This window comes from Leucoraja erinacea, chromosome 3 (assembly GCF_028641065.1).
Source record: "Leucoraja erinacea ecotype New England chromosome 3, Leri_hhj_1, whole genome shotgun sequence".
Classification (NCBI taxonomy): Eukaryota; Metazoa; Chordata; class Chondrichthyes; order Rajiformes; family Rajidae; genus Leucoraja; species Leucoraja erinaceus.
Window position 1 is genome coordinate 79,863,685 of NC_073379.1, and position 25,106 is coordinate 79,888,790.

Below are 25,106 nucleotides of genomic sequence, written 5' to 3' on the forward strand. Positions count from 1 at the left end.
AGATAAAGTTAGGTTTGGGGAGCAAATTACATAATGTTTCACACAGAGTTGTGAGTCTGTGGAATTCTCTGCCTCAGAGGGCAGTGGAGGCCGGTTCTCTGGATATTTTCAAGGGAGAGCTAGATAGGGCTCTTAAAGGTAGCGGAGTCAGGGGATATGGGGAGAAGGCAGGAACGGGGTACTGATTGGGGATGATCAGCCATGATCACATGGAATGGTGGTGCTGACTCGAAGGGCCGCATGGCCTACTCCTGCACCTGTCTATTGTATTTTACACGGTTAAAAGTTCCAGTCAATCTGTATAAAGCATACTTTTATTCTGTCATCACAAAGAACATAAGTGTCATCACATCAGTAAATTATAGCAAGCAAATCAAAATTCAATCACACATAAGAAATCTTTTAACCCCGAGTGGTACAAATTTGTACAGACTGATTAATTAAAGCAACACTATTTATTAAAATCATATTGATGAATAGGTTTCCCATTTCCAAGATTTGTTTGAGTTTGCTGTAGTACACAGTAACTGAATTGTGAGGTTACACCAACAAATTATGAAATTATTATTTAATTCAGTCAAGCTAGTCTAACCTGATACAATTAAATTTCCATTCAAAAACTAGTATCTGTTCATGAGCAAAACATGGGCCCTTGATCAACCAAACACGTTTCATAAACAAAGCAGTGATCTGGCCATTAAATGCAATACATGAATTTAAATTATAGCAAACCGCATTTGGTTGAATAAGTTCCCTACGGTGAAATGAAATATTCTAACCATTTTTAAAAATCAATGATGTCTTAAATCCTCACCAATTAGGGTTTCATATGCTCAATATGTACATAATTTAGTTCAATATGAAAATAAAGATATTTTTAAACAAGAAATGTAATCTAATTATACCCTGCTTTTATTTCCTTTTCATAAGCATCAGTTGTTGCCAACACAATACACCATGAAAAACTAATGAATGAATTAGTTCCCAACAATATCAATGCTTTTTTTTGTGAATTATCATAATCCAGAAACTTATGAAAATCTGAAGCAAAAGACATTCATGAAATTGGAACTAACAGAAAATGCTGGGCATTTCTAACATTTTGTTCATAATTCTATCTTAAATTTAAGTGCAATACTCAATACCAGGATTATGAAAAGCATTTGCAATTTTCAAATTTCTGCAAGTATTATTAACAGTCTGCAGAACGTACTAATTGTAAGTTGCATGTCAGGTAATTGTATTGGAAACTAAAAAGCAAGGTTTTTGATTCGAGTTGTCAGCTCAGTGACACTGAATGGACACTGGATAACATAGATTATAGGGTAAAAAAACGTAGATTTTATATTGAGGATTTTTTTTTTTAAAAAAAAGTAATTATTTTGTCCCCTTGCATTATTACCAAGGTGTAATACCATAAAATTGAGTAAAACCACATCTGCCATTCATTTGTAGTTAACCAATGGATGGATATTTTTTCCAATCATCTGCAATTGTTTATTTCATTTTCTATACCAGCAAATAACAGATAAAGAATGCAACAGTTTAAACCATTAATTATTATTACAATTTATGTTACTATTCTGAACAGATTTGCTTTGTAAATCTGAAATTCTTGCTGTCTGCTTTGGTTACTATAAACAGTTATGAATATTAGTACATTCTAACAAGTAATATTTCATCTTTTAATATGTCCTTTGCAACCTACCAACCCCAATCCCACAGATTACAAATATCATTTATTGTTAATTGATAATAATTATTGTAGTTCCAAATTTAACATATCTTCAATGTTTTAGTCTGCAGTAATAAAATAATGGCTTCTGTATTTAATCTTACTGAACAAGAACTCCAGACAAAGGTAATGCAAATTACATTGCCATTTCTCTATAGCATGTGTGCTGGTATGCATAATATAAACAGACTCTTCTTGTCACATTCAGCTTCAGTATGTTTTGATAGTTGTGTGGGATAAAGTGATGGCAGAGGCTTTATTGCTTATAGATGAAACTTAATCCAAAAACACTTGTTTGTACATTATTAAAAAGATATCTGAAATTCCAATCTAATAACCAGATTTGAAGAAATAATTTAAAAAATCTGGAAATTTAAAGTAACTTTCTTACACCTGAGAGAGAAAAAAAAGGGCTTTTGTAAATTCTTTAAAACGTAAATCACACAAATAAAAATGATAGTATACTGAATAACATTCAATTTAAATTTTAATACATTTTAAAGATATAGCATAGTCATTATTTGCTCGTGTGTATTATCTATAAGCATAATTTATAAAAACTCGTTCAATTGCTATATTTCACTATAAGCAGTAACACTTCGGAGATCTGGATTTTGGAAATCTAAATGGCTGATGGGAGGCATGTGGAAGAGAAAAATTGAAGAACATGGTTTTGTATTTGGAATTGTATCAATATTTTTGGTGGCTAATATCGCTCTAATATCGTTTAAAAAGTCCGTGCACCAAATTGAGAAACGGGTGAATTTCGGAGTATCTTTTGGTGCAGAAACAATGGTTTGAAATCTGAGGGGAATTTACATTGTTTAAAATCTTCCAATGGAGCACCATAGTTGACTTGCTCTTAATATATGATTTCAATCTTATCAACACTTTAATACTTTAAAATATTATTAGAGCAAACATGCACAGATATGCAGGAATATGGTTATTTGAAAATCATGATAGGGGCCAACTTCAATAACACACGTCATGGTTGTCTGTATTGGGATGCATTGGTCTCACTCACAGATGTTGCTTTACAGTATCTTCAGTATGAGTGCCTGGAGTAAGTACAGAATTTCTCCAAGGTACTGTAAAGCAATGTAATTAGCATTCCTTTATCGAAAGGAATAGCTTTCATCATCATACTCTAGTTCATCTTCATCATCCTCTAGCAAGCCATACTTAAATTTACGGTAAACAGTGCCATCCTGCCCCATGTAGACAATGTCATCATCATCATCTTCATCATGTAATTCGTCCTGATGATCCATATAGTCCATTGCTTGATTATCTTGAAAACTAATACTGTCCTTGCAAGCATTATAAATTGGAGTGGATTTGGGTTGATTGGCCAGTTTCTCGTAGCCGGCTCTGTTAGTATGCTTTGTTTTTGAACGAGACTTCAGGAGAAAGAATATACCAACACCACTACACAAAATGAGCAGAACTGAAGCAGTGACAAATAAAGCTGGTTTGCCTGTTGCCCGTTTGCTGTCTGGAACCACAACTGCTCTCAAAATGCATTCATCTACAAATTTTAAATAGAGAAAAATAAGATTTTAATGTGCACATGCAACCTTTTATTTGCAATAACAGTTACAAACTATATTCAGTAAGTTGAAGAAACATTTATAACGCAGTGGTGAAAATGAATGGCAGGGCTACACAGTGAACGGCAGGGCTCTGGGGAGTGTTGTAGAGCAGGGGGATCTAGGAGTGCAGGTACATAGTTCCTTGAAAGTGGCGTCATGGGTAGATAGGGTGGCCAATAAGGCCTTTGGCACATTGGTCTTCATTAGTGTATTGAGTATAGAAGTTGGGAGGTTATATTACAGTTGTACAATACATTGGTTAGGCCACATTTGTAGTTTTGTGTTCAGTTTTGGTTACCCTGTTATAAGATGATGTTAAGCTGGATAGGGTGGGGGGGGGAGAGGGGAGAGGGAGAGGGAGAGGAGAGGGAGAGGGGAGAGGGAGAGGGAGAGGGAGACAGAGACCTAAGAGGGTGCTAAACACCTAACTCGTGAACAGGGGGGGGGGGGGGGGGGGGGGGGGGGGGGGAGGGACACAGACAAACAGTAAAATTCAATGCTATGAAAAAAAGTAAACAATGCTTTAGTCCACAGCCGGGGGTGGGGGCAGGAGGCAGGTGGGCCTCGATTGGTGGGCATGTGGGCATTGTGACGTCAGCAGCTGGCAAGCGGCGATTAATTTTTTTAAAGTGAGTTTTGCGAACAATTTTATTCAAAATCTGGGGAAATAATTGACCAAATTTAGAGATTTCTGAACTCATGAGGTAAATGTCTACCGAATCATGTAACAATCTCCCCGTGGGCGCGCACATACACACACACGTATATAGATAGATAAGGAACAAGCTGCCAAGCTGCCAGTTTTGGCAGATACTATCACAATGTTTGAGACATTTGTACTGGTACATGGATTGCATGTGCTTACACAGATATGGACCAAACGCAAGCAGTGCAACATGCAGATATGGCATGTTGGTCAGCATGTGCACGTTGGGCCAAAGGGCCAGTTTCTACACTGTATGATTCTGATTTTATTATTGACTATGGCTGAATTATTTTAAATAATTAATAAATACAACTACAGAAGACATGATTAAGATTTAGTTTTCAATTATCCAGTTAGAAATCCGATGACATTTCTGATTTTCAAGAATAGAAACATTTGAAAGATTTCAATCAAAGACAACAAAAAACTAAAGTAAAATGTTGGTGGTTCTAAAATCGTTGGAGATGGTTTATTATTTATAAGATATAGGATTTACTGTAGAGAGCAAGAACTGATTCTAGTGTTCTATAAATTAATGAGAAAGTCTGATTACATCTTAAACTCTTCTGCATTCAAAACCTGCCTCGCCATGAAATTAGCTAAAGCCATGTTCTCACTTCCCGTATTATTATTATGATTTACATCATTGGAAACAGGTAAGAAACATATATTAGGAAGTACTGCAATAGATTTGTTAAAAAATAAATTACAATAAATTAATTTATTGTTTTTCAATGCATATTAATAAGCGAGTTTGATATTCTGACTGTGCATGCTCAGGTCATAGGTCACTGGAGATAAACATTGGAGGTGCGGATTTGCTGTGTGTTAACTTTGGTTATCAGACCTTTGTTGTGGTGCTCAGTGGGTTCGGGGTCCATGGTCGGGGTTGGGCGCGGACCTCAGGCGCCGCCGGGCATTCCCCGCCCCCATCCTCATTCCGTCCTCATCTGGAGGTGTCAGGCCGGGCTCGGAGCCGGCGTGGGTGGGGGGGGGGGCTCCGCTCCAGCTCTCGGGGGGGCTGTCGCCCGGCGGGCCGGGGACCGCTGGCTGCGCCTCTCTCACTCTCCATAGGCCATCGGTTTGTCCCCACAATGAGTCAGTCGGAGCTGGGATAGGCAATCAGTTCCACTGGAGCTGCATGTAATCTTCCGGCATCAAAGGTCCTGCTGGTGGAGGGTTGCGATTCAGACGGAGAGGTTTGGTGGCCACGGGGACTGAGTGCCGGCCACTGGCGGGGACGCACACAGGGCACCGCGACAGGCCAGGCAACCTCCCCGGAGAAGGGTCTCAACCCGAAACGTCACCCATTCCTTTTCTCTGGGGATGCTGCCCATCCAGCCGCCGCCGCAGCTTCCTGTGCGCACCCCCGCCGACGCCAGGGAGGTTGGCCGGCCGCTTGGTGGGGCGAGGGGGCTGCGGATGAGGCGCGGGTCTGTGCGCGCTCTCCCGTCTCCCACTGGCGTCAGCCCCCTCTCGCTGTTACACTCGCTATCCCGCTACCTAGCACCCCCGTTCCTCAGATGAAATACATTTTTACACATAAATCATGAATAAAGATAAGAATTTACATACAGTTTATGCAGCTAGCACTTTGTTCACTTTTTCTTTATAGCCAGTGACCTTTGACAAATCCCATGATTCCTTGCATTTTGTGGAAAACTTTTATTTGTCTATTTATTTATTTATTTATTTATTTATTAGAAGTACGGTGCATTACAATAGAACAAGCCAAATATATCTTATTACATTTATTGTACCACCATTTTTTAAGCTTTAAAAAAGAAAGAAAATAAAGAAAGTGAGAGAAAGTCGTGATATTGTGAAAGTGATCAAAAAGAAGGACCCATTAAGCAAAGAGTTAGGGAAAAAAGTTAAGAAATAGGCCATAGAAAAGAATAAAAGAAACAAAAGCTCTATTATGAAGACCGCGCAAAAAGGGATATACCAACGTATTTGTCATCCCCCCTTACCAGATCCTGACACCATTTATTTTTAAAGTACTGTTGCACCTTATACTTGTAGTAAGTCGATAAATGCAGACCACGTCTTTTGGAAGTGGTCTGATTTGCCTGCAAGAAGGAGTCTCATATCTTCCAGGTGTAATGTTTCAAACATATTTGAAATCCACATATTTATTGTTGGTATAGGAGCGTTTTTCCAGAATTTAAGTATGCTTTTTTCCCATTATTAACCCGTAATTAAATAGATTATTTTGAAACCCATTTAGTTCAAGGCTGCCTTCCATTGTTCCAAAGATAATCCATTCTGCCATTGGTATCAATTTTATTTTAAATAATTTTGTAAAGATTTCAAAAATTTCAGTCCAAAATTTTTGAATTTATATACAAAAAACAAATGAGTGCACTATAGTAGCTTCTTCAGATAGGCATTTGTCAAAAATAGGTGAGACGTTAGGAAAGTTTACTTATTTTGGTTTTTGAATAGTATAATCTATGTAAGATCTTAAATTGCATTAGAGTGTGTCTTACGTTAATCGAGCATTTATGCACATATAATAAATGTTTATCCCACCTCTCTTTTGAAATTTTTATAGCTAGTTCTTGTTCCCAGTCTCTTCTAATACCGTTGGTTGATGGTATTTCTATATTTAGAATTATGTTATACAAGTATGATATTAAATTTGCTGATTCGGCCTTTGTCTTCATTGCTTCGTCCAGTAAATCTGGTGGCATATTATAATAATCTTGTGTATATTTTTTCAGATAGTCACATATTTGAAAATATTTAAAATAATGATTTCTCAAATTGTATTTTAATTGTAATTGTTGTAATGATAATAATTTTCCAGTTTCATACATGTCTCCGAGCATTTTAATTCCTATTCTTTCCCATTGTGTAAATGATTTATCTATAATAGAAGGTTTAAACGACGGGTTATTAACTATTGGAGATAAAAGACATAGATTTCTTAATTTTAGGGTATGTTTTATTTGTTTCCAAGTTCTATTTGTACTATGTATAATTGGATTTTTATTGTATTTTGTGTTATTCAGGTTCATTGGTGAGAGGAGGATCACTCCAATATTGCAAGGGGAGCAGTCCTCTCTCTCCCTTACAATCCAATCCACCTGCTGGGTAAAATTGTCCAGCAGGTGAATCATGTTTTGATATTTACTGCCCAATAATAGTACATAAAGGTAGGAAGTGCTAAACCACCCAATTCTTTAGGTTTGCTCAAGTGTGTTCTTTGTATTCTGTGGGATTTATAGTCCCATATAAAATTTGTAATGTCCAATTTTTTAAAATACTTTTTTGGTAGGTATATTGGAATTGACTGGAATAGGTATAGTACCATATAATAAATGTATCCATAAGATGAAATTCTCACCCATTTGAAATGTTTGCAATATATTAACCAGGTAGTCCCATTCCACTTGATCAAATGCTTTTTCTGTGCAGAAAAAGCATTTTTTGGAATACTGAACTCGCTTATTCATGCAGTCAGAAATAAATCTCTAACTAATAAAAATGTTTTGAGTAAAATGTTAAATAAAACCTTTACCCACAACCAGTCTTACCAAATTTCATTTCACAATCACAGCAGCTTTCAACATCTGGCAAAACAGCTCTGCAGCATTTTAAACAGTTGCCCCCTTCGAGATTCATCAAGAGATTTGGGTGACAGTCTGTGCAGTTGAAAGGTCCTGGCCCTTTACATTCCAGACAAGTATTGTCGCATTTATCACACAGTGTTTCTGGATCCTAATAAGCACAGAAACGGCATAATGGTTATGCATGTAAAGTAGTTACCATGTAAACAAACTCTGGCAAATCTTTAGTCGATCCAGTATCTTCCACTTTTTAGATTTTTCTTGACTATACAACCATATAACAATTACAGCACGGAAACAGGCCATCTCGACCCTTCTAGTCCGTGCCGAACACGTATTCTCCCCTAGTCCCATATACCTGCGTTCAGACCATAACCCTCCATTCCTTTCCCGTCCATATAACTATCCAATTTATTTTTAATGATAAAAACGAACCTGCCTCCACCACCTTCACTGGAAGCTCATTCCACACAGCCACCACTCTCTGAGTAAAGAAGTTCCCCCTCATGTTACCCCTAAACTTCTGTCCCTTAATTCTCATGTCATGTCCCCTTGTTTGAATCTTCCCTACTCTCAGTGGGAAAAGCTTATCCATGTCAACTCTGTCTATCCCTCTCATCATTTTAAAGACCTCTATCAAGTCCCCCTTTAACCTTCTGCGCTCCAAAGAATAAAGCCCTAACTTGTTCAACCTTTCTCTGTAACTTAGTTGCTGAAACCCAGGCAACATTCTAGTAAATCTCCTCTGTACTCTCTCTATTTTGTTGACATCCTTCCTATAATTGGGCAACAAAAATTGTACACCATACTCCAAAATTGGCCTCACCAATGCCTTGTACAATTTTAACATTACATCCCAACTTCTATACTATATGCTCTGATTTATAAAGGCCAGCACACCAAAAGCTTTCTTTACCACCCTATCTACATGAGATTCCACTTTCAGGGAACTGTGCACAGTTATTCCCAGATCCCTCTGTTCACCTGCATTCTTCAATTCCCTACCATTTAACATGTACGTCCTATTTTGATTTGTCCTGCCAAGATGTAGCACCTCACATTTATCAGCATTAAACTCCATCTGCCATCTTTCAGCCCACTCTTCCAACTGGCATAAATCTCTCTGTAGACTTTGAAAATCTACTTCATTATCCACAACCCCACCTATCTTAGTATCATCTGCATACTTACTAATCCAATTTACCACACCATCATCCAGATCATTGACAATTTAATTGTCCCAGAAACATGAAACCTAACACTGAACCCAGGATGGGAGAAATAAAGAATGGGCCTGACACTAACTTTTTATAAGACCAAGGTTGTCTCCCAGCCCTGCACCTGCTGCAAACACCCCACTGCTTTTGCCCCATTTCCCCACTGCCAACAACAACAAGCTTATGATCAAACAATGGAAAATGTGGATAATTTTTCATATTGGCACAATCAAATCATTCATACATCAACAACTCAAACTCAAGCACAAAGCTTATAGTCTACAGTCAGTAGTGATTTCTGCCCATTATATATTTCTGAGATGGACTAACTACAGAAGGTACTTCAAAGCACTGGAGAAATACTTTCACCACCGACGTTGCAAAATCCTCCACATTCACTGGCAGGAAAAGCAATCAATTTTAGTGTCCTTCCAAAGAGCAGCACCTCACTGATGTTCTGCATCACTAAAATAATATGTTTTCAATGTTTTCTTTTCCTGTTGTTGAATGTAAATATATATCTCATTTGTTCATCTTTATGTTAAAATCTCAATTTAAGGGTGGAATATCAGATTAGATTCTACCCCTGTGTGAGTTTGAATAGTAGGAAGCTTGAAATATATGTACTTGGAGTTATACTCACAGTAAAAACAATTTTAAGCAATTCTTTACAGCTACAATACAAGAAAATACACCAAGTAAGATAGTGACAATAGTAATCACTATACAATAAGTACCTCTGAGATCAAGTATTCCCCAGCAAAACAATGAGAACTGCAGATGCTTCCAATCATCTTGAAGCCCCAAAAGCAGGAAGTACATCGAATAGGTCCTTCGCCTAGTAAAATAAAAACATCATTACATAAAATAGATGGTATCGTAGACAATGAAGATGGTTATCAAGAATTATAGTTCCATCTTCAGCAAGTAAGCTGAGGAATGGCTAATTTAATTTGGATAAATGTGAGGTAGTGGGGTGTTACATTGCAGTTATACATGACATTGGTGAGGTTGTACTTGGAGTATTGTGTTCAGTTTTGGTCATCTTATTGAAGATAAAATGACATTAATCTGGAAGCAGTGTAGAGAAAACACACAAGGATGTTGTCAGGACTCGAGGGTCTGAGCTATAGGGAGAAGTGGGCAGGTTAGGCCGAGGGGTGATCTTCAAGAGATGTATAACATCATTAAGAGAATAGATATGGTGAATGTACAGAGTCTTTTTCCCAGGGCAAGGGAATCAAAAGTAGGGAAATAAATTCCTGGTTCTGGTACAATCTGAAACATTCACGTTGTTTCTTTATCTACAGATGTTGCCTGACCTGCTGACTATTTCAGCATTTTAATTATATTTTGGACTCCAGCATTTGCTGTTTAATTAATTTCCATTTACAGAATTTAAAAGCCTACCCCAATTATCACAAAATCCTCAAAGATAACATGGATCCTCACTGTTAGAAGATTTTAAATCTTGAACTTACCATCACAAGTTTTGCAACTAGGGTGGCACCTTTCACAGGTCTGCTCCAATCCTTCTTCATAGTATTGTCTGGGACATTTTTTATAGCATTTGTCATCCGATTTCAACAGGAAATGATGATTTGCACATGTCTGACATTCAGCTATACCTGACCCCCAACATTCTTTACAGGTACGATGACAGTTTTTACAAATTCCATCCAATGGATCCCCATAACGTCTGAAATAAATGGTGTGTGACAATAAATCCCTTGATTACAACATATCAAATAATTTTAATCCATTCATAATATTGCATTTCTCAGCAAGAAGATAAAAAATTTGCAAATTACCAAACAGAACCATTAACATTATTCTTAAGATTTTTTTAATTTACTTTCAGCCATACATTACAATAACTTATCACATATATGCAGGATGCATGCTAATATTTTCATGCTGATTATCTTCAGTAAACATTTTAAGGGTTTCCCTAAATATTGCAGTAGGGCTATTTTTAATGCAAATGGTAGTCTTTCTAATGCAAGTGAATCTGTTTGATACTTGTAAAGTGAAGGGCAACTTAACAAGTCTCAGAGTACGTTCTTTCCAAAAGATAAATGCAAATTTAACGTTCTAATTGGGAAAACAAAAGTCCTGGTGAAGGAGCTCACAGGCATTTCCTTACAGCCTTTCTTAAATAGAGGCACAATATTAACTGTACTGTGATCTTCCGTCAACTCAGCAATGTCCAATGACGATTCATATATAAAATGCCACAATACACAAATTGCTGAAATTAATCATGTGGTACCGGGAGCAATCTTGAGATTATACTCTCATGGTTCTGCTTGTTAACCTTTAACTTTACTCCCTATGCAGGTCCCTACGTGAATTTGTGGAATTCCCTGCCACAGAGGGTAGTGGAGGCCAAGTCACTGGATGGATTTAAGAGAGTTAGATAGAGCTCTAGGGGCTAATGGAGTCAATGGATATGTGGAGAAGGCAGGCGCAGGTTATTGATAGGGGACGATCAGCCATGATCACAATGAATGGCGGTGCTGGCTCGAAGGGCTGAATGGCCTCCTCCTGCACCTATTTTCTATGTTTCTATGACCCCATTCCTTTTGCTACCTAAGCCATTTGTGCCAACATGTACAATGACTCCTGCCTGATTATCCTCCCCTTGAGAATGGTCTGCAACTGTTCCGAAATATGCTAGACCAGGGAGGAAAATATTATGTTTGAGTAGGAAGGAACTGCAGATGCTGGTTTACACTGAAGATAGACACAGAATGCTGGAGTAACTCAGCAGACCAGGCAGCATCGCTGGAGAAAAGGAATAGGTGATGTCTCAGATCAAGACTGTTCTCAACCTGAAATGTCATCTATTCCTGTTCTCCAGAGACCATGCCTGACCTGCTGGGTTACTCCAGCATTTTAAGAATAAGGGGTAAGCCATATAGAACGGAGATGAGGAAACACTTTTTCACACAGAGAGTTGTGAATCTGTTGAATTCTCTGCCTCAGATGGCGGCGGAGGCCTGTTTTCTGGATACTTTCAAGAGAGAGCTAATAGGGCTCTTAAAGATAACAGAGTCGGGGGATATGGGGAGAAGGCAGGAACGGGGTACTGATTGCAGATGATCAGCCATGATCACAATGAATGGCGGTGCTGGCACGAAGGGCCGAATGGCCTACTCCTGCACCTATTGTCTATTTGTGTCTACTTGTATTATCTTTAAATCCCATTTGCAACCACGGAATTGTAGATCAGTGCATGTTCCTTTAACCATAGTGACCTCCCCACTACTAACCACTCCCCATTGTCTCCAGTATAATTGTAGTGTCCCCACCTCTAGCTCGCTCTCTAGCTCCAGTGATGACCACGGACAGCTATTGCATAGTGTGAAACAGTAACTTTAATAAACAGTTGTAGTAAAAGACTTTGTGTGGAATAAGTCATTTTACATGGTGTCACAGCGGTAGACCTGCGTCTCCTGTTTATCGGTTTTTGTTTTTATTTTTTCTTTCTCCCAGTTGTCCCCTCCGTTCGTTTTGTTATGTCCCACTCCTGTCGTCGACCTGACACGTTGGTTTTCGACACGGACATTGTCCATCGCTGGACCGTGTTCCAGCGCGATTTCGAACACTATATTGCGATTGCTCATCCTGATGCCACTCCTGCTGTACAGGCTCACCTGTTGCTCAACCTCGCTGGCCCAGCAGCCATGGATCAATATGCTTCGTTCGATTTCGCCGCCGGAGAGGACCGTCACGACCCGGTATGTCTCATGGCTAAGTTCACTGCCCTCTGTGATATACCTACCAATAACATTATCGAACGCTTTAATTTCTTCCAGAGGCGGCAGCTTCCAGGCGAGCATATCGACGCTTATATTGCCGCTTTGCGTCACTTGGCTCGGCGCTGCCGCCTTGAAACAATCACCACTGAAGAATTAATTAGGGACGTCCTGGTCCATGGTCTCCGGAACGCTAAGCTGCGTGAGGAGCTCCTTGTGAAGCCCGATCTGACACTGCGGGATGCAATGTATGCCGCCCGCATGTCCTCTGCCGTTGGCTCCGTGTCCCACCCGGCGTCCCAGGGCATTAACTTTACCGGTTCAGCCGGTCACCAGCAGTACGCTGGTCCGCAACGACGTAACCCCGCTGTCCTGCCCGCAAAGGTCACCACCTCAACTACCACATGCCGCTGCCCTAACTGCCATTTCACATCTCATCCGTTAAACATTTGCCCCGCACAGGGTAAGACTTGTCTTTCCTGTGGCAAACTCAACCATTTTTCTGCCGCTTGTCGTTCCCGTGGGAAGCCAGTCCCAGCTCCGAGGAGGAATCTAAACAACCTTGCAGATCTAAACAACCTTGCAGTCCCTGATAGCGCTCTGGTTTCCCAGTACGAGCCGGAGGAGCTCCCAGACACTGATGCGGGCTCCTCCCATGGCGATCCAACGGTGTTTTCGCTTTTGGGTGCACCTGCTCTGATAACAGATCCCTCTGTGCATGTTACTGTGAACGGCCATTCGTTTTCAGCCAAGGTTGATACTGGTGCCTTCGCCAATGTTATGTCAATAAGCCTTTTCAAGCAGATCAGATCTGGTGAGAAAGTTCTTCCTGGTGACACCCGCCTCCATGCCTATGGGGGAGGCGTTCTGGTTCCCGTGGGAAAGGCAACTCTTATCTGCACAGTTCTTGAGACCTCTCGGCCCCTCACTTTCCACCTGCTGGACTCTGACAACGTCACCCTGCTGGGCGCCCGTGCGTGTCAGGACCTTGGGTTAGTTTCCTTCCACCACGGAATTCACCTGGTGCAGGCCCCCATGGACCCCCTGGGCGAATACCCCGACCGCTTTGATGACATTTTGGGCAAACTGCCCTGTGACTACAAGATTGTTGTCGACCCGAGCGTCGACCCGGTGGTTCGGCCGGCACACCGCGTCTCCTTTGCGATGAAGGGCCGCGTGGAATCTACTCTGCGCGACATGGTGACCATGGGCATCCTCAAGGAGGTGAGCGCTCCCACCAGGTGGGTCTCCACCATGGTCGTTGCCACCAAGAAGGACAAGAGCGAGATCCGGATCTGCATTAACCCAAAGGACCTGAACCTTGCCATCAAGCGCCCGCACTACCCCATGCGGACGGTGGAGGACGTTGCTGCACAGGTCGGCCCTGCCACTGTCTTCTCTGTCCTAGATGCCAAGAGCTCCTTCTGGCAGATCCCTCTGGATGAACGCTCCTCATTCCTCACTACCTTCAGCACTCCCTTCGGCAGGTTCCGTTTCCTCCGCATGCCGTTCGGGATCAACTCGGCTAGTGAGGTTTTCCAGCGCACCATGGAACAGCTGTTTGCTGGGTTACCGTGCGCTATCATCGTGGATGACATCCTGGTGTACGGGAGGGACGTCGCTGAGCACGACCTGCACCTCCGCAAAGTCCTTGACAGGGCTCGTGAGATCAACCTCAAGCTCAACCCGAAGAAATGTCGATTCCGGGTCCCGGAAGTCACTTACGTTGGCCATGTCTTCACGGCAGGGGGTCTGAAGCCCGACCCCCAGAAAACTTCGGCGGTCACCGAGATGCCCGCTCCTACCGACGTCCCTGGCCTGCAGCGCTTCCTGGGCATGGTCAATTACCTGGGTAAGTTCATACCCGACCTCAGTGAACTGAGTGCTCCCCTGAGGGAACTAATCAAAAAGGACTCCGCATGGGTCTGGCTCCCACATCACCAGTCGGCTTTCGTGGCTCTAAAGTCGAAGCTCGCCGACACGCCGACTCTGAAATTCTTCGATCTGCACAGACCCATTGTCCTCACTTGCGATGCCTCTAAGTTCGGTCTCGGTGCCGCTTGTCTGCAGCTTTATGACGGCCTGCAGCTACCTGTCTCCTACGCTTCTCGCACCATGACCCCTGCCGAGCAACGCTATGCCCAGATTGAGAAAGAACTGCTTGCCGTGGTGTTCGCTTGTTCCAAGTTCAAGGACTACATCCTAGGCAACTCTTTCACCATCGAGACTGACCACCAGCCGCTGGTCACTATCTTAAATAAACCTATCCATGTTGCTTCTTCCCGGTTGCAGCGTATGATGCTGCAACTCCAGCGTTTCACGTTCCAGATCGTCTACCGTAAGGGCAAGGACATGTTTGTAGCCGACACCTTGTCTCGTGCTCCGCTGCCTTCCGTTGCCCGCCACCCTTACGAATCGTCCGACCTTATGGTACTGAACGTTAACATTGTTCCTTCCCAGCAGATGCAGTCCCTGGTCAAACACACTGCTGATGATCCTGCCCTGCAACAACTTGCGGACGTTATCCGCCGTGGTTGGCCTGACCGACGCTCTGCACTGCCTGCAGGTGCGGTGCCCTACTTCCTGATTCGGGATGAATTGGTGCTGTACGCCGGCGTGGTGGTGAAGGGTCACAAAGTCGTGGTGCCAGCCGCTCTGCGGGATCACTATTTCCAATCTGCTCACAGCCGCCACCCCGGGGTGGAAGCTACCTTGTCCCAGGCCCAGAGCCAATTCTATTGGCCAGGTATGGCTCAAGACATCCGTGACAGAGTCTCCGCTTGCGCTGCCTGTAACAGCCTTCATCCTCATCAGCAGCGCCAGCCTCTCCTGCAGCCGCCGGCTCCCGAGCTCCCATGGATGTCCGTTGCCACGGACCTGTTCGAGTGGCGCGGAAAGCACTTCCTGGTCCTGGTGGACTCATATTCCAGCTGGTTCGAGGTGGATCAGCTGCCCTCCATCACATCTGCCGCTGTCATCGGGAAGCTTCGCCGCCACTTTTCCACCTTCGGCTCCCCGGTGACCCTCCGATCGGACAACGGCAGCCAATTTTCCAGCGCTGAGTTCCGTGCCTTCGCTGCCCGTTGGAACTTTCACCACATCACCAGCAGCCCCGAGTATCCTCAAAGCAACGGACTTGCTGAACGGGCCGTCCGCAGTGCCAAGGAGCTGCTGGAACAATGCCGCCTTTTCCGTTCCGACTTCCACCTTGCCCTGCTCAACCTCCGCAACATTTCCCGCGACCCCGCGCTCGGTTCCCCTGCCCAGCGCCTCATGTCCCGCACCACCAGACCCCCCCTACCGGTCTCGCAACAGTCCCTCAAACCCTCGGTCCAGAACCCTGCCACTGTCACGGAGCGCATTGTCGAAAAGAAGGAGATCCAGAAGCGCTCCTTTGATAAGTCCGCCCGGCCACTTCCACGGCTGTTCCCGGGACAGGTGGTTCGCATGCAGTCCCCCTCCGGCCACTACCACCTGGCCGTCATGGTTGGCAACGCCGGTTCACCACGGTCCTACCTCGTCGATTACGAGGGGGCTATCTACCGCCGTTCCCGCCACCACCTACTGCTCGTGAACGAGCCTACTCCGCCTCCCGCCGATCCATTCCATCCCCCCATCCCCACCAGCCCTCCCGTTGCTCCGACAGCCCCGGCCACTCCTCGCATGCCGCGCACCCTCCCCTCCCAACTCTCTGTCCCCTGCTCCCTGCAGCCTCGTTCCCCTGCCTCGCCTGCCAAACCCGTCTCCCCGGCCGGTTCTCCGCCTCCTCCTCTCCTTCCACCGCCCGGCTTTCCTGCCGATGCCCCAGCTGCGGTCCCTTCTGCACCCGCGGGGGAAGGGGGGTGCGGTTTGCGCACCCGCTCTGGCCGGCTGGTCAAGCCGCCTGTCCGTTACGGGGAGTTCGCGTAGCTTTTAACTGTTCCCGGTGCGGTTTATGTTTGTAGCGTATGAGCCGTGGTCGCTCTGTGTATTACCCTGTTCTGTCATGCTTTTATTTCTAAGAGGAAGGATGTAGATCAGTGCATGTTCCTTTAACCATAGTGACCTCCCCACTACTAACCACTCCCCATTGTCTCCAGTATAATTGTAGTGTCCCCACCTCTAGCTCGCTCTCTAGCTCCAGTGATGACCACGGACAGCTATTGCATAGTGTGAAACAGTAACTTTAATAAACAGTTGTAGTAAAAGACTTTGTGTGGGATAAGTCATTTTACAGGAATCTCTATTCAAAACTATTCAAGCTCTGTAACGCGGCAAAATTACATCAAGCTATGCAAGTAAAAGGGGGAAATTGAAATTGGAAAAACACATTTTAACCTGAGTTTGCTCAATTTTAAAATTGAAGGAAATTGGAACATCCAGATTTTTCAGAAACCATAGAACTTAGAAATTCCAAGTCCCCAAACAATGTCAGAATTAATTGAGTGCAAATTAACTTGCCACTTGGCCAAAAGCCTGGTATTTATTTCATCAGTATAAAGATAGATTGGAAACTAAGTTCATTTTTACTCAGTGTCTGTTTTGTTTTGATAATTTGGCTAAAATGCACAAAACTGCACTAAAGATCGCCAGTTTCAAAATCAGTTTTAATTCAATGCAGCCCTCATTATTTCACCTGTGCATCAGTTTTATGTCCATTGCAAGACAACTCTATATCAATATAATTGATTCTGGTTCCCTATACTCCAACACCAAAGTCAATTTTTTTTTTTAAAGAAAATCTCTCTTAAAAACAACTTTTTTTATGGCTGTGTGCACCAACTTTAAAAAAAAACTTTAGTTCCAAGATCATAAACAAAATTATAATTTCAAAGCAATCAGCATTTATTATGGAATCATGGAACATTTATGAAATGGAAGAACACCACGCTGCCCATTGTATCCATGCTGGTAACCTATGTAACATAACTCTAAAAGATGTTGGTGCAATTGTTGCCACTCATTAGGGTCAGACCTTTCAACCAATCAATCTCTCCAGTTAACATTTCAATTCGATCCATGGCACCTACCCAGATCCACAGGTCTTGACACAGATTGATTCCAGCTTGTACCAGTCCGATTTACAGGCTAGACAGTCTGTCTTTAATGGCCCACTGCAAGTCTCACAGCCTTTGTTGCAAGCGTAGCAATGCTGCCGATCTGTGTAGTATCCATCAGGACAAGAGTCTCCACATGTCTTATCTAATTGAGAGATAAATTATAACATTAATTAACATTCGGAGATGAAACAATTTAGTGTGGAATACTTCTACCACGTAGCTATTAAGAACAAATTTAAACCTAAATGTATTATACGGGATATAGGTTTAACCAATCCAATTAATCATGTCTGACAAACGGAATATAATTGTCTGTAACAGTAATACAATTATACTTAATGGTTCCAAAGCAGTTCCTATTTGGCAAATATTTGATTAATTTTACATTATTGCAACAACTTCAATGTGAAACCAGTTCCCTCACTTTTCTCATTTCATTTGTCCACATCTCATTATAATCCAATGGAATAATCAAATCCCCAAAATAATGTGTCAGTGCCATCAGAGTGTTATGTAGATACCATTTATTGATAGGCCATGTCCAACGTACATTGGAGGATAAAATGTGGTAAAGCAATGCTCTTGTTTCCCAAGGCTACAATGTCTGAAACAGAATTCTTAATAATTCCTCTCTCTGAGTCTCCAACTGAATGACAGACAGATAGCCAGGGACATAATAGATTGAGCAATTTTATCGAAAGTTAATTAGCCCATGTCAAAATTACAAAAACAAATTACATTTTATATCCTTGGCTAATCAAAGTTACAAGAGAAAAATGTGCATTTGTTGCAGTTTTATATCACTTCAGTTCACTCCATAGTGATATACAACCAATTCAGTAGTTTTGAAGTTTAAATCACATCATTGGGCAATCGGAGTTATTGTGTTTGGTGGAGTAGTTATCACATTTATTGCTAGTTTGACAGGCATTATGATCAGGAAAAATCAATGCTTAAAAATCTGTTTTGAGTTCCTTTTGATAATTGTATTTCAATGTGTATGAGTGTAATCCAGCACCTTCCTTATCTCTGTTAGGCAGAACTTTCAATCTTGAAAACATTTCCAGAGTAAGGTTTATGATCAAAACAAATAATCTTACTTGTAAAATTTATTTATGTTAATAGTTTGGCACTTACCTTTTGGAGTGAAAATCATGAAAATAGGTTAAAACAAAATGGGCTCAAAAATGAGATTTCTTGCTCTTGGTTAAGAATAATTATCAATAGCTCTTCATTTTAAAAATGCATCATGATATTATCCAAAAAGAAAATTAAATCCTGATTTGTTGAAACTGTTAACGCATACTTACTGAGTAAAAAATGATTTGGTGTGCAGCTGAGACAATCATTATCTGTGGGTCCATAACAGCGGCGACATTTCTTGTGACATGGCCGACAGATCTGGTCCATATACATATTCAGAGCACAGTCCTTGTGCATTACACAGTTCCCGTGATGGTTTTTTATAAATCCATTCCTACATTGAATGCAGTCTGTTGAATGAGGTCCATTGCACGTGTTACATGACTTATCACACTCTGTAAATAAAAGAAAACATACATTACCCATGGTTTAAAAATTCGGAATGATATTACAAGCCATTTGCAGCAGTCATGCACTGTAGAACATAGAAAAGTACAGCACGGGAACAGGCTCTTCGACTCACAGTGCCTGTGCAGAACATGATGCCAAGAGAAACTAATCTCATCCACCTGCACATGAGTTCCTATTTAAAGGCCTCCTAATTGCGACAATCGCTTGTACCTCCGCCACCACTCTTGTTCATAGAATATGCTCTGACATGAGCACGGTAATTCATTGAACTAGAATGGAAGTAACAAGATATATACATATGTTTGAAAATTAGAACTTTTACTATTTTTAGATCAGAACTCTGATTGAGGTTATGCTTTAAGTAAATTGAGAATATGTTTATCTACAGCCAAATGAAAATTCAAGATGTTGAAGGATGTTAACATGATGGAATCATATAGTCATAACATCTCTTTATTAAATCCTTTCCGCAGCAGACCACCTACACAAATGCAATTCTACTTTATGATTAAAAATGTTAAATGACAGTGTCCTTTCTTTGTATTCTTACAACTCTGGTTCTTTCCAATTGTGCTCACCCTGACAATCTTTAGTATGCACGTCAATGTAAGTTCCATCAGGGCAGCTGTCCAAACACTGCCCTTGATCCATAACTGAAAGAGGATCAGCACATTCTTCACAGTCATCAGAGTCTGGACCATCACATACTGAACATTTGGAGTTGCACAAACTGCATGTAAAGGTTTGCGTGTTTTGAAACCATCCTCGGGGACAATCCTCCAAACATGTTCCATTGTGAAAGAAAAAATATCTGCTGCATTCTGTATAAATCAAACACAATATTGTCAGCTTCCAAAGAGTTTCTTCATACCATGGCAAGCATATCATCACAGCAAACCAATCACATGTGATTTTGATTTGAATTGGTTTTGATTTGATTCAATTTATTGTCATTGTCTTCAATTAAGAGACAACAAAATGCTATTTTCCTTACAGTCATACAAACACAAAAACACAGAACACAGTAGTCCACACACAAACATCCCCACAGCAGCACCAAAGTTCCCCACTGTGAGGGAAGGAACCAAAGTCCAGTCAACCTCCTCACTGATGTTCCCCAATGTTCACCCGTGGTCGGGCTTCCTGAGCCCTCTGCAATCGCCGCCACGGGCGGCCCGATGTTCAGGCCCTCTCGCCGTGAACGATGGAACCCCGACCTCGAAAGGTAGAACAACCTCAGCTGCCTGGACCCCTGAATCGGCCACCTCCCACCGGAGTCTACGGCTCCCGAAGTCCACAGACTGTAGGCGGAGGCAGCCATCACCAGTGCCACCAGATGTCCAGATGATCTATATACTGTATCAAGCTTTGCTGGAAGTATGTAGTTTCAAGAATTAATTATAACAAATTTGTAGAACAAAAAGTTATGGGCACATAAACAAAAGCAATCCATTCATTCTCTTCAATTTATTCTGCACCTTCTTGCATAGAGATCTGTTGACATCCACTTAAACACGTTAGAAAACTACAGACATATATAGTTAAATCTACTCATTAAATAAGCATAAATTCAAATGGATTTTAGCCCCTATTTTCCAAAATGCAAGTTTGAATATTTAGATTTGCAATTACAAACTAACCCATCATTTATTTAATTATTTATACGACTCATTGTGGGAAAACTGGGGTGTAATTATTCACAAATTCAAGTTACTGACATGCAGCGATATCTGCTTGCTGAAAGATGGCTGCAGAGTAAGAATTCCAAATGAGATTGGAATTGTATTAGGTTGGAACTGCAGATGCTGGTTTAAACCGTAGACGGACACAAAATGCTGGAGTAACTCAGCGGGATAGGCGGCATCTCTGGAGAGAAGGAATGGGTGAAGTTTTGGGTCGAGACCGTTCTTCAGACTGAGGGAACTTCAGACTTTACTCAGCCTAAAGAAGGGTCTCGACCTGAAATGTCAACCCATTTCTTATCTCGTTTGCTGCCTGTCCCGCTGAGTTACTCCAGCATTTTGTGTCTGTCTTTTGAATTGTATTAAGTAAGTTTAGTACCTATGAATACTAATGAATCAAAGAAAATCAAGCAATGTTGAGTCAGCATGGAGAGTCTTGATCCTTGTATGAAACGGAATGAGAAACAAATGTAACCTCTCAAATTCTGGGAACTTAACCTATACCTGGTAGTGAATGCTGATAGAGGTTGTAAATAATAGAATAAAATATATCCCATTTGTTACTATGCATGGTCATAAGGTCAAAAGCGATAGGAGTGGAATTAGACCATTTGGCCATTTGAATTAGGCCATTCGGCATCGTCGACTCCGCCATTCAATCATGGCTGATCTATCTTTCTGTAGATAGCTAGTGCATGTGCCTTTAACATAGTGACCTCACCACCCTTAACCACTCCCCTTATTAGGTGTATAATTGCATGTTCCCTCCCTGGGGTCTCTCTCTCTAGCTCCAGTGACAGACCACGTACAGCTAGTATAGCAATTATGTGAACAGTTAATAAAAGCTACAGTTAAGACAATGTGTTGTTGAGACTTCTTTACATGGTGTCAGAAGTGGGATTCGAACCCACGCCTCCAGTTCTGGTCTCCAACTCGTGGGCCACGTCTTTACCGCCTCGGGGCTGAAGCCCGACCCGGAGAAAACTGCGAGAAAGTGTCTCCTGCTCACTCCCGCCTGCATGCATATGGGGGAGCTGTACTCGTTCCTGTGGGAAAGACAACTTTGCACTGCAAGGTCCTGGAGGCCTCTCGGCCCCTCACTTTCTACCTGCTAGATTCCGACAACGTGACCCTACTCGGCGCCCGAGCATGCCAGGACCTCGGTTTGGTCTCCTTTCATCACGACATCCATCAGGTACAGACCCTCATGGACCCCCTGCGTGAATACCCTGATCGCTTCGATGACAGGCTGGGCAAGCTGCCCAGCTGCTACAAGACTGCTGCCGTCTCTGGAATGTCCCCTCCTACCGATGTGCCCGCTCTGCAGCGTTTCCTGGGCATGGTGAACTACCTGGGGAAGTTTATCCCCGACCTCAGCGAACTGAGTGCGCCCCTGAGGGAGCTCATCAAAAAGGACACTGCCTGGGCTTGGTTCCCGCAACACCAACGCGCCTTTGACGTCCTGAAGTCCCGACTGGTCAGTACCCCCACACTCAAGTTTTTTGACCTACAGCACCCCGTTGTTCTCACCTGTGACGCTTCCAAGTTTGGCCTCGGCGCCGCTTGCATGCAACTCCACGACGGTCAGCAGCTGCCCGTTTCCTATGCGTCCCGCACCATGACCCCTGCCGAGCAGCGCTACGCTCAAATTGAAAAAGAACTCCTTGCTGTGGTGTTTGCTTGCTCGAGGTTCAAGGACTACATTCTGGGCAATACCTTCACGATTGAAACGGATCACCAGCCGCTAGTGACCATTCTTAACAAGCCGATCCACGCTGCTTCCTCCAGGTTGCAGCGTATGATGTTGCAGCTGCAACGGTTTACTTTTACCATCGTTTACCGAAAAGGCAAAGACATGTTCGTTGCCGACACACTGTCCCGCGCCCCTCTGCCTTCCTCTGCCCGCCACCCCTACGAGTCGTCGGACCTAATGGTGCTTAATGTCAACTTTGTGCCTTCCAAGCAGATGCAGTCCCTCGTCTCCCACACTGCCAAGGATCCTACCCTGCAGCTACTGTCCGACATCATCATCCAGGGTTGGCCTGAACGCCGCTCCTCCTTGCCGGCCAGTGTAGTCCCATACTTCCTGGTCCGCGATGAGCTCGTCCTGCACGACGGCGTGGTGGTTAAGGGGCACAAGGTCGTAGTGCCCGAGTCACTGAGGGTTGCCTATTTTCAGTCTGCCCACAACGGTCATCCTGGGGCCGAGGCCACTCTGTCCAGCGCCCAGGGCCAGTTCTACTGGCCCAGCATGGCCAACGACATCCGGGAGTGGGTCTCTGCTTGCCCTTCTTGCAACAGCCAGGCCCCACATCAACAACGTCAGCCGCTGCTGCAACAACCTGCCCCTGATCTCCCCTGGACGGCGGTCGCTACTGACATTTTCGAGTGGCGTGGGAAGCACTTCCTGGTCCTCGTCGACTCCTATTCCAACTGGTTTGAGGTCGACCAACTCCACTCCCTTTCCTCCTCGGCTGTCATCGGGAGGCTGCGTCGCCACTTTGCCACGTTTGGCTCCCCTGCTCGCCTCCAATCCGACAACGGCAGCCAGTTCACCAGTGCCGAGTTCCAGCGTTTCGCTTCTCAGTGGAACTTTAAACATTTTACCAGCAGCCCTGAGTACCCGCAAAGCAACGGCCTGGCGGAGCGTGCAGTCCGCAGTGCTAAGGGTTTGCTGGAGCACTGTCGGCTGTCCAAGTCGGACTTCCACCTGGCCCTACTTAATCTCCGCAACATCTCCCGCGACCCTGCCCTGGGTTCGCCGGCACAACGACTGCTGTCTCGCAGAACTCGCCCCCCCCTCCCTGTTGCCCAGCAATCCCTTGTTCCCTCTGTTCTCCCCCCTGCTACTGTCCAGGAGCGTATCACCACCAAGCATGACTCGCAGAAGCGCTCCCACGACCAGTCCTGCCGCCCCCTGCCGCCCCTGTTTCCCGGCCAGATCGTCCGGATGCAGACTGCCTCTGGCCACTACAAGCTCGCCACGGTGGTCGGTGATGCCGGCTCACCGCGGTCTTACTTGGTGGACCACGACGGGGTCATCTACTGCCGTTCCCGCCAGCATCTGCTGCTCGTTAACGAGCCCCGACCTCCGCCTGCTGCCCCCTTCTCCCCTCCCTTGTCTGTTTCCGCTCCTACCGTTCCGCAGGTGCCCAGATCCCTCCCGTCGCCGTTGATTAAGCCCCCGTCTCCGCCTCCCAGCCCTCGTTCTCCCTCTACCCCGCCGGCGGGTGGGTCTTCTCCTGCCTCTTCTCCCCCTGTATCCCCGGTTCGCTCGCCTGCCCCGGCCCCGGCTGCTCTTGTTCCTGCAGGGGGAGGGGGTGGCGAGCTTCGCACCCGGTCAGGCAGGCTGGTCAAGCCGCCTGTTCGCTACGGGGATTTTGTTTAGCTCTGTAATCATTGTATGCCTGCTTGTAGCGCATGAGACGTGGTCGCCCTGTCACTGTTATATTGCTTTGTTCCAAGAGGAAGGATGTAGATAGCTAGTGCATGTGCCTTTAACATAGTGACCTCACCACCCTTAACCACTCCCCTTATTAGGTGTATAATTGCATGTTCCCTCCCTGGTGTCTCTCTCTCTAGCTCCAGTGACAGACCACGTACAGCTAGTATAGCAATTATGTGAACAGTTAATAAAAGCTACAGTTAAGACAATGTGTTGTTGAGACTTCTTTACACTTTCCCTCCTAATCCCATTCTCCTGCCTTCTCCCCATAACCTCTGACACCTGTACAACCGGTCCTCAACATCAATGTGAACTTTATCATTTCAATAGCACTATCCTCCAAGAAATAATTTGTATTGAGAAGTCACTACATGCATAACTATTTGTTTCTTCATGATATCAATGATGGAAATTATACATGAATAGCATGAAAGCTAATGGAATGTTGGCCTTCATAACAAGAGGATTTCAGTATAGGAGTAAAGAGGTTCTTCTGCAGTTGTATAAGGCTCTGGTGAGACCACATCTGGAGTATTGTGTACAGTTTTGGTCTCCCAATTTGAGGAAGGACATCCTTGTGATTGAGGCAGTGCAGCGTAGGTTCACGAGATTGATCCCTGGGATGGCGGGACTGTCATATGAGGAAAGATTGAAAAGACTAGGCTTGTATTCACTGGAGTTTTAGAAGGATGAGGGTGGATCTTATAGAAACATATAAAATTATAAAAGGACTGGACAAGCTAGATGCAGGAAAAATGTTCCCAATGTTGGACGAGTCCAGAACCAGGGGCCACAGT

At 43.7% G+C, this 25,106-nt stretch overlaps 1 protein-coding gene across 2 annotated transcripts in view; it reads right to left on the minus strand.

Annotated features, from left to right (window-relative positions):
- Positions 1-295: 295 nt before the first annotated feature.
- Positions 296-25,106, minus strand: part of pcsk5b (proprotein convertase subtilisin/kexin type 5b) — a 299,623-nt gene continuing 274,812 nt past the window's right edge. For both annotated transcript variants that reach the window (XM_055633051.1, XM_055633052.1), the window contains exons 31-37: positions 19,761-20,003; positions 18,939-19,166; positions 17,599-17,770; positions 10,310-10,527; positions 9,566-9,666; positions 7,579-7,762; positions 296-3,266 (exon numbers count right to left, since the gene is read on the minus strand). In XM_055633051.1, the coding sequence (XP_055489026.1) occupies positions 2,854-3,266; positions 7,579-7,762; positions 9,566-9,666; positions 10,310-10,527; positions 17,599-17,770; positions 18,939-19,166; positions 19,761-20,003 (1,559 nt within the window). In that variant the 3' untranslated portion in view covers positions 296-2,853. The remainder of the gene's footprint in view (positions 3,267-7,578; positions 7,763-9,565; positions 9,667-10,309; positions 10,528-17,598; positions 17,771-18,938; positions 19,167-19,760; positions 20,004-25,106) is intronic.